General features: G+C 55.1%; 1 protein-coding gene across 7 annotated transcripts in view; it reads left to right on the top strand.

Annotated features, from left to right (window-relative positions):
* RAP1GAP2 (RAP1 GTPase activating protein 2) overlaps nucleotides 1-13,295 on the top strand; it is a 233,298-nt gene that overhangs the window by 34,165 nt on the left and 185,838 nt on the right. For 4 of the 7 annotated variants that reach the window (XR_013446056.1, XM_078068051.1, XM_036097956.2 and 1 more), the window contains one exon: nucleotides 4,300-4,335. Coding sequence is in view for 6 of the 7 variants with exons in the window: in XM_078068051.1 (XP_077924177.1) it covers nucleotides 4,300-4,335 (36 nt within the window). In the remaining variant the exon portion in view is untranslated. Of the gene's footprint in view, nucleotides 1-561; nucleotides 733-4,299; nucleotides 4,336-10,851; nucleotides 10,992-13,295 lie in introns of those variants that run through there. The other 3 variants (XM_036097961.2, XM_036097958.2, XM_036097960.2) reach the window with 3 other exon arrangements.

Genomic DNA, 13,295 nt, shown 5'->3' with positions numbered 1-13,295 from the left:
CGGAGACACGAGATCATGGGAACGTGCAGTGCATGTGCGTAGGCGTCTAAGGGCACTTGTGTGAGCACACCTGTGTGCACCTGTGGATCCTGTGCATGTATACATACGCATGTGTGTGTGCCCCTGTGAGTGCATGTGTGCTCATGCCCACGAGTGTGCAGGCGTGGGGCTGGTTCGTCTGGTGTGTGCTGAGCCCTGGTGGAGCAGGAAGGCAGAGGCCCATCTTGGGCAGCCCTAGGGAGTGGGTGTGAGGGGCGTGTCTGCAGGCTCCTGAACCTTCCAGCAGGCTCTCTCCCTCACGGGCACATCGGTGTGTGCGTGTGCCTCACCGCCCCGTGGGTTCTGGGAGGCCGGGGCTGTGTGGGACCGAGCTGCCAACTCGGGCCGTGGTGCAATCTGCCAGCCGAGCCCCTTCCGGAGCTGCGGGTTCCTCTGGGCGTGGGGAAGCTGCCCTCTGCGAACTCCCCTGCTGGCAGTCCGGGGGCCTCCGGGAGGGCAGGACACACCTCCCAGCCCTGCGGCCTCACCCACAGGAAGTGCTGGGGTTGGGGGGCAGGCAATGGGGGAGGGGCCACGCTGGGTGTCCCGTGCTACGCCTGTGGCCCCACTGACTCGGCTGCGCCGCCACGGCCCTTTGGCCAACAGCCCCGGGGACATCGCTGGGACCCGGGGCCCGGCGGCTACAACCATGTTTCGCAGGAAGCGCAGTGTCTCCTTTGGGGGCTTCGGATGGTAGGTGACGAGGGAGGGCGGCTGAAGGGATGGGAGTGAACCTAGCCGGGAAGCCCTGCGTCTCCTGTGGCCGCCCGTGGGAGCGGAGGGCTCGGGCTGTGCCGGAGGCCTGGGGGGCGGGGGGCATTTCCCGTGCTGCGGCTGGATGGAGACGGAGGGGCTACCAGATGCCAGGCTTTTCCTCGCTGTCCCTGGAGTAGGATCCAGTGCGAGCAAGCCTGCGCAGCTGGGGTTGAATGTGTGTGTAGTGCGTCTGTGCTGATCGTGGCCGCGTGTGTGGGGGGCATGTCTGCAGCTGCCCGTCTGGGCGCCCGTGTGCATACGAGGTGCGTGGCCGGCTGCACAGGTGTGTTAGGCGTGTGACCACGTGTGCGTTCCTGAGCAGGTGTCTGCACCCCTGGGCTCCCATAGCTTTGTGTGCTCTTGTCCGTGTGTGTGCCGCCGTCTGCATCATCGTGTGTGTGTGACTTTGTGATGGGGGCGGCTGTGGCCCACTGGAGCTTTGGGCTGCCTCCGCTGGGGGGTGAGCTGTGAGGGGAGGGGCAGGCCTGTCTGCAGAGGTGCCCCCCGCCCCGGCAGCCAGTCCCGGCTCTGTCCGAGTCTGAGCCGCTGGCTTTGTGCTCCAGCCTCTTGCCTGGGCCTCGAGGCCCCTTTTGCCACTAAGCTTCTGCGCACGACAAGGGAGAGGCGCTTCCCTCCCCAGGGGGCCAGAAAATGGGGAGACTGAGGTCAAAGACTTGTCTCCGGTTACCAGCTACTGACAGCTTCCCCTCAGCTGGGGAACGGGGTCTAGCGGTTTTCATGATCGGTTTCCTTTCAGCTTCTGGGCATGGGGCGTTGTCAGAGAAAAGGTCCCCACCGCTGCAGGGAGGTGGCTGGGGGTGCCCTGGTGTGGAGGCTGGTGGGCTGACTGGCGGGCACCCAGGCAAGGGAAAGAGGGAGGGGCCGCAGGGGCTGGGAGGAGGTGGGCTCCGTCTGCTCCTCTGGCTAGTCACGCTTCTGCCTGGGTGCAGCCGTTGACTTCCCTTTCCCTTCTCTCTGCAGGCACTTTGCCTTCCATCCTCCGGCAGGAAGGAGTTGTGGGTGCTGCATGTTTGGCAGCTGGGGAGAGTGAGGATGAGATGGTGCTAGGGCTGGCACAGTGTGGCCTGGTGCCTGCTCACAGGCCCTCCCTGGCTCCCCCCCCACCCCCCCCGGCCAAGGGGTTGCTGTGCTGAGTGTGGGCTCTGGGTTCGAATCCGGTCAGGCTGGCTGGGATCGCTACAGGGCAGGGCTCGGCCGAGAGAGGGTTTTCCCCTAAAAGCCACACTCCTCTGGGAGCCGTGGGGCAGGCTGGGGGACTGTGTGTGGCACATTGTGCATGCTCAGTCCATGCTTATGGAATGACTGAGTGCCCACGACAGGCATTTGGTTAGGGGCTCATTGAGTTTGAGGGGATGGCAGGGCTTCCTGGTGGGGTTGGAGGGTTAGAGTAGGCATCATCTGGAGATGGCTGTCAGCTGGGAGGGTTGGAGACTAAAGTGCAGATTCCTAGAGCCCTGGTCCACTCCAGACGGTGACCAGAATCTCAGGGCCTGGTATTCTAGAAGCTCCATTGGATGCCAGGGTGGAGAACCAGTAGCATCAGGGGTAGACACATGAGGAGAGGGAATGGGGTGAGGCAGGCGGGCAGTGGGGAGGAGAGAGGAGGCGCCAGGGAGAACCTAGGGAGTTTGGCTTTCTGAAATTGAAAAGCCCAGTGTCTCCGGCTGCTGCTCTGTCTCTGGTCTCAGTCCTGCCGAGGCCATCGGCCCTGCCCTCCCGGGGCCACACCCCAGCGTGGGACCCTGTGGACAGACTGCTGGCTAGTGTGGGTGTGGGTGCTGGGCCAGGGACTGCTGTGACCCACAGTGCCACCCAGTGGTGCAGTGGTTGGGTTGAGAGGGCGCCGCACCAAGAGTCCCGGTTCTAAGCGCTGGCTCCACCTTGACTCATTGAGGAACTCAGACAGGATACTTCCCCTCTCCGGGTCTCAGTTTCCCCATGGGAAAGTGGGGGATTTCCACCTTATCCACAACGTAGGGATGTTGTAAGAATTAAAAGAGATTCCTTGAGAAAATATAAAATGTAAGGGCTTATTGTTAGGTAGCTCTGGGCTACAAATATTGCAGCAGAATGTGGGGATCTGCCCCCTGGATTCACCCTACCCCCATCTGGTGGGCTGAATGGGAGAGGAGGAATGTCTGCATGCCAGAGGGATTGGGGGGGCCCATGAGACCCTTGGGGACCAGTTGTGGAGGCTCCATGAAAGGGGCCCAGGATGCAGTGGGGAAGAAGCTGGGAGGGACCTGGGTCGGGAGCCTTGGGGTGTGGCTTGTTTTGCTGCTGGGCACTGAGATCAGAAGGCGTGGGGAGTTTGCTCAGAGCAGAAAGATCCCATCTCCCAGCTCAAGGGCTTGGTGCTGACCTGTGATTGCTGGGGCAGCTCTGTGTCCTCCCCATGTGGCCCCTGACACTGCTCCCATCCCGGGCTGCCCCATAGGAAGCCTGTGGCAAAGCTGAGAGGGGGTGGCTCCTGGAGGGGGTGGCTGGAGGGGGGTGGCTGAAAGCATCCTGGACGTGGCACTGACGGTCATGCTGACGTGGTGGTGGTGACACGGGGTGGGGGGGTGGTGATGCCGAAGGTGATGACACGGGGTGGTGGGGATACGGATGGTGATGGAGACAAGGTGGTGTTGATGACATGGGGCTGGTGGTGACACTGGTGGGGGTGACACTGGTGGTCGTGACCCCTAAGCAAGAGGAGACACTGACAGTGGGAATCTCGCCCACTTTCTGTCTCTAGAGAGAGGAAGGGGCCCCTTTTACCAGCCATAAGGGCTGGCATATGCAGAGCGTAAAAATAGAAGTGTAGCAGCCCTGCCGTGTCTTCCAGCAAGGGTGGGTGCAGGCTGGGATGGAGGGGCTGCGGGCCATACGGTCTGCCGTAAATGTGATCTTCCCTGCTCTGAGCTCCATGCCTGACATCCCACTTGCCCATGCACGCTGGAGCCTGCTGTTGGGTTCTGTCTCAGGTGTGGGGTCTGTCTCCTCGTGTGGACTGGCAGCTCCCGGAACGGGGCGGGGGATCCCTGGGGCTGGCATCTTCCCAAAGCGGAAGCCCAGGGAGTATCACTGTGTTGAATGTCTAGCTGGCAGTGACTGATGGAGCCGGCTTGCAGAGCTCTCTTGTGGAGCGGGGGTAAGGAAGGGAAATGCTGTCTACACATGCTTGCGATCTCGGGGTGTGGAGTCAGAACCTGGATTCAGACTGGGCCAGTGATGTGATCCTTCTGAGCTTCCGTTTCCTCATCTCTAAAATGGGAGGAATAGCAGGACCTACGTTCTAGGGTTATGTGTGGCTCCAGCCCTCCCAGAGCTCACAGCCCTGCTTCCTGGGCTGGAGGAGAGCTCCCCTCTGTAGCGGCTGTCCCCTGCAGGGCCCTGTTGGCTTGGTGGTCTGGACTGGCCAAGAGACCTCCCCTGCAGATGCTAGGTGGGAGCCTTCAGCCTTAGCACTGACCAAAGCCTTTGCTTTTCTTTTGGCAGGATCGACAAGACCATGCTGGCGAGCCTAAAGGTCAAGTAAGTAGCCACTTCCTGTTATGTAGTGATCGGGGCTGATGGTAGGCCAGGGCTCCTCTGAGGCCCCCATTTCCCCCTGAGTTGTGGGAGACATGAATGGGGCTGTTGTGTTTGTCAGATTCTCCATCTCAGTCTTAGGGGCTTTGGATTGGAGAGGTTGGACCAGGCTCTTGATTCCTGGGGCATCTGGAGAAAGACAGGTGCTGGAATGCAAACAGCAGGTGTCACATGGATGGCAATGTGTTTAGCAGTGTCTTTTAGGCCATAATGTGGGGGTGTAAGAAAGATAATTATGTTTCCTATCATCTTGATTTTTACGTGAAGCCCCAGTTCCATCAGGCTTTCTGACATTCCTACCTACCTGGAAAATTGTGCCACATAGTTCTAGAACCTCATAAAACACCTCAGAGCGTGCGCATGCATGTGTGTATGTGCGTGCGTGTGCTCGCGCACATGCGTGTGGTCAGTTGGTCATTGAGTCATCTGTTACCAGACACATGTCATCCTGGGAGCCCAGCCCTGGGGCTCCCTGAGGCTTCAGCACCAGATTTGGGGTCTTGGAATTGTCTGTCGTGCTTGGCCATATGTCTGCTCATCTGTCTGGGAAGCCCCGAGCAGACGTACCTCTCTCCTAGAACCTCCAGCCGCTCTTCCATCACCATCTTTGCTCCTTTTCCACGTGTGTTTCTGGCCAAACCATTTTGTTTGCATCCTGATCCCCTTTCTGCTTCAGACTTCAACAAAATCAGCTTCCACCTTCATTCCTTCCCTGGGCAGTGAGTGACCAACCACCTGCTCCAACTGAGTGAATTGAAAAGGAGGGGAATTCTAGGAGGAAAAAATAGCATTGGTCACTAGCCCAAAATATGATCCTGCCATATGTGAATTAGCTTGTGCATGAAAAATTCCTCCAATGAGTGTGCTTCTGCGGAAGCAGCTTTTCCCGCTTGTAACCCTCCATCTCAGCCTAAAGGTTTTCCAGGCTGGCCTCCCTCTGCTATGCCATTTGGTTGTTAGCACTAGCTGTGTATGCCCTGCGTACAGGTCCCTGGGTAAAGCATAGCCGCTCCTGAGGGTTGGAATATCGGGCGTGAGGCTTCCCACTTCAGCCTGCTTTGCTCAGAAGGGTGAGGGTGAAGAGTTAGCAGGGCAGGGATGGATGGCAAACAGTCCCTGCTTTCTGAGAGCTTTCTGTCTCTGTGTAGAACTGGTCAGAGGTCCAGTGGGAGCCATCTCGGAAGACTGCTGGGGGAGGTCGTTTCTATGGCAGCTCTTGAAGATGGGGTGGGACGATGGGTACACCTGTGCCTGTGCTGGTTGGTGTGTGGGGGGAGTGCCACAGCGCAGCACAGTGTTCAGGGCAAGACATTTAACTTCTCCTGACTTCAGTTTTTGTATCCTTTGTCCAGTGGGCACAACGATGTCTGATTTCCTAGAGCTCCTTATGTACAGATTGAGTGGGATTGAGGCATGAAGCAGGGTTACTAAGGGGTGTAGAGTGGTAGGAGTGGTTTTTTTTTGGTGCTATTTTGGGTTCCTAGTTCAATTTCACAAGCATTTATTGAGGGCCTGCTTAACTGGTAAAGATGATGTATGTAACCTGGAAGGGAACTGGTTACAAGGTGGTTGGGGACACTGGCCAGTGTTGAGACTGGGACCCCAGTGTGGGTATCTGGGGGGCAGTTTGAGTGCTTTAGTCCTGGGGAGGTGGTGTTGAGATGATTGTTTGGGACAGTGTGTAGGATTGTATTCTTACTTGTGCCTGGCTAAGATCCTTCTGATTGCAAGAAAGAAAAACTGAGTGTAACCCGGTTAAGCAGAAATTATGGAGAAGATCCCAGGGTGTCTCAGGGAACACCTGAGAGAGGTGGAGGGGTTGAACAGGGACTGGAAACCCTCCCCAGCAAAATCCCAGCTGGCTTCTTTGCAGTAATTGCTAAACTGATCCTAAAATTCATACGGAAATTTAAGGGTAGTTTTGAAAAAGAAGAACAGAGTTTGAGGACTCTACTTCCTCATTTCGAAACTTACTACAAGTCTCTAGCAATCAAGAATTTGGTACTGGTGTGAGGACAGCCATATAGATCAATGAAACAGAATATAGTGTCTGGAAATAAACCCTCACATTTGTGGTCAGTTGATTTTCAACAAGTGTGTCATGACAATTCAATGAAGAAAAATAGCTTTTGAACAAATGGTGCTGGGACGACTGTATCCACATACAAAAGAATGAAATGGAGCCCCTCTTCACACCGTATACAAAAATTAACTTAAAATGGACTAAAGACCTAAATGTAAAAGCTAAAACTATAAAACTCTTAGAAGAAACCATAGATGAAAATCTTTGCGACTTCGAATAAGGCAGTGGTTTCTTAGATATGATACCAAAAGCATAAGCAATGACAGCAGCAACAACACATTGATAAATTGCACTTCACCAAAATTAAAAACTTTCGTCTTACAAAGGACACCATCAAGAAAGTGAAAAGATGGGGCACCTGGGTGGCTCAGTCGTTGGGCGTCTGCCTTCGGCTCAGGTCATGATCCCAGAGTCCTGGGATCGAGCCCCGCATCTGGCTCCCTGCTCTGCGGGAAGCCTGCTTCTCCCTCTCCCACTCCCCCTGCTTGTGTTCCCTTTCTCGCTGTGTCTCTCTCTGTCAAATAAATAAATTAAAAAAAAAAAAAAAGAAAGTGAAAAGACAAACCGCAGAGTGGGAGAAAATATTTGCAAATGACATATCTGATTAGAGACTCATACCTAAGATATATAAAGAACTGTTTCAACTCAATAAAATGATACAAAGACAACACACTTAAAAAATGGGCAAAGAAGGACGCTTGGGTGGCTCAGTCAGTGAAGCATCTGCTTCGGCTCAGGTCATGATCTCGGGGTCCTGGGATCGAGTCCCGCATCAGGCTCCCTGCTTCTCCAAAGAAAGTAAATGGACAGTAAGTACTGAAAAGATGTTCAGCATTATTAGCCATCAGGGAGATGCATATCAAAGCCACAGTTAGCTACTCCTTCATACCCACTAGAAGGACTATAATCAAAAAGAAGACAATGGCAAGCATTGGAGAGGATGGGGAGAAAATGGAACTGTCATATGCCGCTACTGGGAACGTAAACTGGTGCAGCCGGTTTGGAAAACAATCTGGCAGTTTCTCAAAAGGTTAAAGGTAGAGTTACCAAATGACCAGTAATTCCTTTCTTAAGTACATATCCAAGAGAAGTGAAAATATATGTTCATATAGAAACTTGTAACACAAATGTTCATAGCATTATTTTTTTTTCAAAGATAGGCTTCCACTGAGCAAGGAGCCCGATGCGGGGCTCGATCCCAGGACGCTGGGATCATGAACTGAGCCAAAGGCAGATGCTTAATGACTGAGCCACCCAGGCGCCCCTGTTCATAGCGTCATTAATAATAACTCAAAGTGGAAACAACCCGGGGTGCCTGGGTGGCTCGGTCAGTTAAGGGTCTGCCTTCGGCTCAGGTCATGATCCCAGGGTCCTGGGATCCAGTTCCACATCGGGCTCCCTGCTTAGCAGGGAGTCTGCTTCTCGTGCTCTCTCTCTCCCCCCATCTCCCTCTGCCCCTCCCCACTGCTCGTTCTTTCTCTCTCCCAAATAAATAAATAAATAAATAAAGTCTTAAAAAAAAGGTGGAAACAACCCAAATGTTCATCAACAGACGGATGGGTAAACAAAAGGTGACATATTGATACAATGGCATATTATTTGGCCATCAAAATCAAGTACTGATACTATCATGTTACAACATAGATGAACTTTGAAAACATTATGCTCAGCAAAAGTCATAAAACACCACACACTGCGTGATTCCCTTTATACGAAATGTCTGGAATAAGCAAATCCATAGAGACAGAAAATAGATTCGTGATGTCCTGGGGTTGAGGAGGTTGTTGGGGGGACCAAGGGGAGTGAGTGCTAAAGGATACAGGCTTCTTCGTGGGGAGCTGTAAGTGCCCTGGGCCTAGGTAGTGGTGGCACCACCAACTTCGTGAATACAGCAAAACCCATGGAATTGTACAGTTTTAAATGGTGAATTGTGTGATCTATAAATTACATCTCAGTAAAACTTAAAAAAGAGGGAGCATCTTACTGGCCCAGCCTCGGGTCAGTCAGTTTAGCTGGAGAGATGGGTTTTATGGATAAACCAGGGCTGCTGTGGCCATCTCTGTCTGTGGGAGGGGTTAGCTCCCAGACAAGGAGGTGGACTGTGGGCTGGGCAGACACCACGGGGGTCTTATCTAGCCACCCCCACTCCCCTTGGCACTAAAAGGGAGTTCGGTCCCTGTTCTCCCATCCTTCCTCCCGCCATTGATAGCACCGAATACGGAGTTCTGCCTGGATGCGCAGGATGTGGCCCTGCTCACTGACGTGTCCATTGGGCCACCAACTCCACAGGCTACAGCTCTCCTAGAAGCACCAAGAAGCCACTTTCCCTCTGCCTCTGCTGGGCGAGACGTCTTTCTCTCTACTAGTGTAGCCCCAAACACGCCCGGGCTGTGGCCTGTGCTTCCAGTCGCCTTAGCTCCTTCTCCAGGGACCTGGTCCTCTCCACACAGTCAGCCACGTACCTCCTGGAGCTGTCCCTGACCCACACAGCTCTGAAGATGGGGGTTCTGGCCCCAGCACTGTTGGGCACGTTTGTGTGATAAGTTGTCACACATTGCATGGTCTCCCTGAGGTTTCACAGCCACCTCCTGAAGCAGCTACCACTACTCCCTGCGTGTTACAGATGAGAAAATGGCGGCTCAGAGAGGTTAGGACACTTGGGTAAGGTCATGGAGCTGGAATTTGAATCCAGGTCTGTGCTTCTGGCTGGCTTAGTCTCAGCTGGAGCTGAGTAGTTCTCATCACCTCCCCCGCCCTGCTTTCCCACTCTTGTTCCCCCCGATATGCATGGGGGCCTTGGCCACAGAATGCACCTCTGCTTTCACAGCACATGCCCTTGCTGGAGACCCAGGTTGAGTGGCATGAGGCCCCTCACAGGCAGGTGGTGCAGGGGGCATGGAGCACACAGGAACACTGGAGGGGGGTGGTGGCAGTGCACAAGAATCCTTCAGGTACCACCAAAATGTTCTAGAACCTTCTGGGGCTGCTCCCTATGTCCCTTCCTCTTACACACCCAGAGCGTGTGCTGAGAGTTTGCTGGGTTGTCCAGGATGGGGGAGCTTGCTGTTCTAGGGGGTTAGAATGCTGCATCAGTTCAGCTCACAATTACTGGGCACTTCTATCCCATGCCCAAAGCCAGGCTCTGGGGTTGGTAGGGGAAACAAAGATGAAAAAGACCCGTCTCTGCTCAGGGAAGCTTACAGCCCTGCAGGCAGGCAGACATCTAGACAGACAATGCAGTGGAACGTGATGAGGCCTAGCAGAGATGTCCTCCAAGAGGATGGAAGGGGTTCCCTGCAGACTTGGTAATGCCTGAGCTATCTCAGGGGTGAGTAGGGTCAGCCCCCAGGAGAGAGAGGCGCTCTGGGTAACAGCAACAGTGCATAGACAGGTTAGAAACGCAGGGGGTGGGAGGGATGTGGGGCCGGTACTGCTACAGATGGAATACTGGGGAGGGGGCTCGGGGGCAGGCGGGTCTGCCTCTGGGAGTATGGGATAGCTGTGCGGGGGGCTGAGCTGGCTTGTCCGGGTGAGTGGGAGCCATTGAAGGCTTTTAAGGGGAGTAGGACACAGATTTGAGTGCCCCTCCCCCCCCGGCTGCTGTCTGCTGACTCATTGGAGAGGTTGGAGGCTGGGGTGGGGGCAGTGGGGTTGGAGAGAGTGGACAGATTGGAGAGTTAGAGGAAGTGGTCTCCCCAGGCTGGATTGGTTTGGATGTGGGAGGTGAGGGCAAGGGAGGGGTCAAGGTGAAGACTTTCAAGTTTCCAGTTGAGTTCTTGGGTATATGTTGGCCCCATTTATGGGGATGAGGGAGTAAGGCTCTGAATACATAGTCTCTGCTCCCCCTTTCCCTTCTTCCCTCTTCACATGACTCGTTTAGATCCTGACTCTCATACCTACCGCCTCATGGAGGGGGCAGAGGAGAGGGGTAACGTGGAGGGTTGCAAGAGTTGGTCTGTGGTCAGGACACAGGCCGGGCAGTGCCTGTGGTGGTCCTGGCTCTCAGCTCCCCCTGCTCAGCCCCTAGGGAACCTTTGGCAGGTGAGCTCCAGGTACGCGCTGGCTGGTGCCACTGCCCTTAGCCACCCCTGGCTGGACCGTGCGTGCAGGGAACCCACTTGCAGACACCTTGTGGGCCCTGAGCCTGAACACAGCGCTGGCGTGTGTAGGGGTGGGTAGGCCTGTGTGTATGCTTGCTTGTGCAGGTGGACATGAGCTTTGAGGGCCCGTGTGGGTGACTGTGTGGTGCCTTTTTTGGCTTTAGCGAGTTCCTATGGTAACCACGAACATGTCTCTTTTGGGATCTGGAGTCTCAGGGCGTGAGTGGCTCCAGGGAGAAGCAAGGCGGGCGGGTGCTTAGCTGACAGTTGGGCTGTGGCCTGATTTCATTGCCAGGCAGGCACCGGGGATGCACCTGGAGGTGCCATTTGCCAGGCGGCAAGGTCTGCAAATTCCAGGGGTTTGTGTGTTCCTGGCCGTCATGCCGGCCGATCCCCGCCATGCCTAGGAAGCCCTGGTGAGTCCCTGTTCTGATTTATTGATGGATAAGCAGCTCCCTGGGTCTTGACCAGGTCTGGTGGATATCTGCTGGTGGGCAGGCAGGGTGCTGGCTGGCAGCTCTGGCCAGTGGGCACTGGGCATTGGGCTCTTCTGAGGTGGGTACGGGCCAAGGGCAGGCGGGTTCCTGGGGCCCTGTGAGGGTGTTTGCCATGTGGCTGGTGAGCTGAATGGCCCTTATTGACCCCATGGGACAAGGCTAAGTGTGTTACGGTGACAAACAAGGGCAGGGAAGCAGGATAGCAGGATGCCTGGGCCCAGCTATCCTTGGGGGAGCCCTCTCACCCCACTTAGCTCCCTGAAAGCATCCTTCGATCCCCAGGTCCCTGGCCATGTGCTTGAGCTTCTTCACAGGTCTCCCCAGGCCTAGAGGCCTGCTGGCCTGACCTGATGAGAAGACCCAGGGTCCCACGAAGAGGAGGCTGGAGGGCTCTGCTTGGCTCACCAGGAGCTGGATTTGGCCAGGACTGGGAAACAGTTACTCTTATGGGCTTTGGAGAGAGGTTCTGACCCCTCCACATTGTGCCTTCTGTGTGCTTCCTGTCCATACACTATGGACCCCTGGGCATGTCAGGACCCCCACTGCCCTCAGAGAGGCTCCTGCTGGACAGGGGCCCAGGCAGCATTCAGAGATGCCTGGGAGTGGGGGGGGGTGCTTCCTTCTATTTCCTTCCTCCTGCTGGCCCCTCTGGGGCTGGGAGCAGGGAGTGGGGACGCGAGTGTTGGGAGGGGGTGTAGGTGGCCCCTCTGGCTTGTGCTGGGAGGGCCATCTAGCTGTTCCCTCTGCCTGGAGGGGCCCCTGGTGAGACTCTTCTGGGACAGGGGCTGTGCAGCAGGGGTTGCTGGGTCTGGCTGGGGGGTTGTGGTCTTGCTGAAGGGCAAGGGAAGCAGGGAGGTGGACGTTCTGTGCTTTTTCCAGACCATCTAGGCCCTCCCTTTGTAGAAGCAGAGTCCAGAGCTTAATCTCCAACAGCTTTCCCTGGGGGCATTGGGAGGAGTGGGGAGCCTTTAAGAGAGATCTCCAGATCTCTGGAGTCCTTGAATCCTAGAACTTGAAATTAAAAAAAAAAAAAATTAGCGACAATGCAGATTCTTTTTTTTTTTTTTTTTTAAAGATTTTATTTATTTATTTGAGAGAGAGAATGAGATAGAGAGAGCATGAGAGGGGGGAGGGTCAGAGGGAGAAGCAGACTCCCTGCTGAGCAGGGAGCCCGATGCGGGACCCGATCCCGGACTCCAGGATCATGACCTGAGCCGAAGGCAGTCGCTTAACCAACTGAGCCACCCAGGCGCCCCAGCGACTATGCAGATTCTTTGTGCCCCTGAAACTAGTCACTGAGCCTGAGCTTGGTTACCTCCAGTGATGGGGAGCTCATTACTTTGTAAGGATGCCTATTCTGTTACAATACAGCTCTGATTATTCAAAGCTGACCATTCTTTTCTTTTCTTTTTTTTTTTTTTTTAAAGATTTTATTTATTTGACAGAGAGAGACACAGTGAGAGAGGGAACACAAGCAGGGGGAGTGGGAGAGGGAGAAGCAGGCTTCCCGCAGAGCAGGGAGCCCGATGCGGGGCTCGATCCCAGGACCCTGGGATCATGACCTGAGCCGAAGGCAGCTGCTTAACCGACTGAGCTACCCAGATGCCCCTGGAAGGTGGTTCTTGTTTCTTATGTCTCCTCTTCTCCCTGGCCCCTTCAGCTGTATTTGTGATTTCTCCCAGCCTGGGCTAATCTTTGTTGGAAAGAATCAGGTTTTCCAGGCTTCATCTCAAAGCCTGGCCAGGGGGGTTGATCTGGGCAGCCTGTGGGAGCCCGGTGGACAGGAGAATGGACAACTAGAGGTCATGGGCATCAGCCTCCTTGTTTACAGATCAGTACATGGGACCCCAAGGGGGGATGTTCCTAAGTTGAGGTGGCACCGCACAGAGGTGGGGGATGCGGGACCAGAATGAGAGGTCAGCGGTCCGGCTCCGAGCAGTGTCTGGCTCCTTTCCTGCTTCCCCAGCAACCCCTCGGTCTTCACTCCTTTCTGACGTAGCACGTCGTCTCGTGTCCTCTTTCTTTTTTAAGATTTTATTTATTTATTTGCGAGAGAGAGAGAGAGAGAGAGAGAGAGTGTGAGAGCACAAGCAGGGGGAGCAGCAGGCAGAGGGAGAAGCAGGCTCCCCACTAAGCAGGGAGCTCGATGTGGGACTCGATTCCAGGACCCTGGGATCATGACCTGAGCCGAAGGCAGACGCTTAACCGACTGAGCCACCCAGG

This window comes from Halichoerus grypus, chromosome 2 (genome assembly GCF_964656455.1).
Source record: "Halichoerus grypus chromosome 2, mHalGry1.hap1.1, whole genome shotgun sequence".
Classification (NCBI taxonomy): Eukaryota; Metazoa; Chordata; class Mammalia; order Carnivora; family Phocidae; genus Halichoerus; species Halichoerus grypus.
This window is presented reverse-complemented; position numbering and strand designations above follow the sequence as displayed.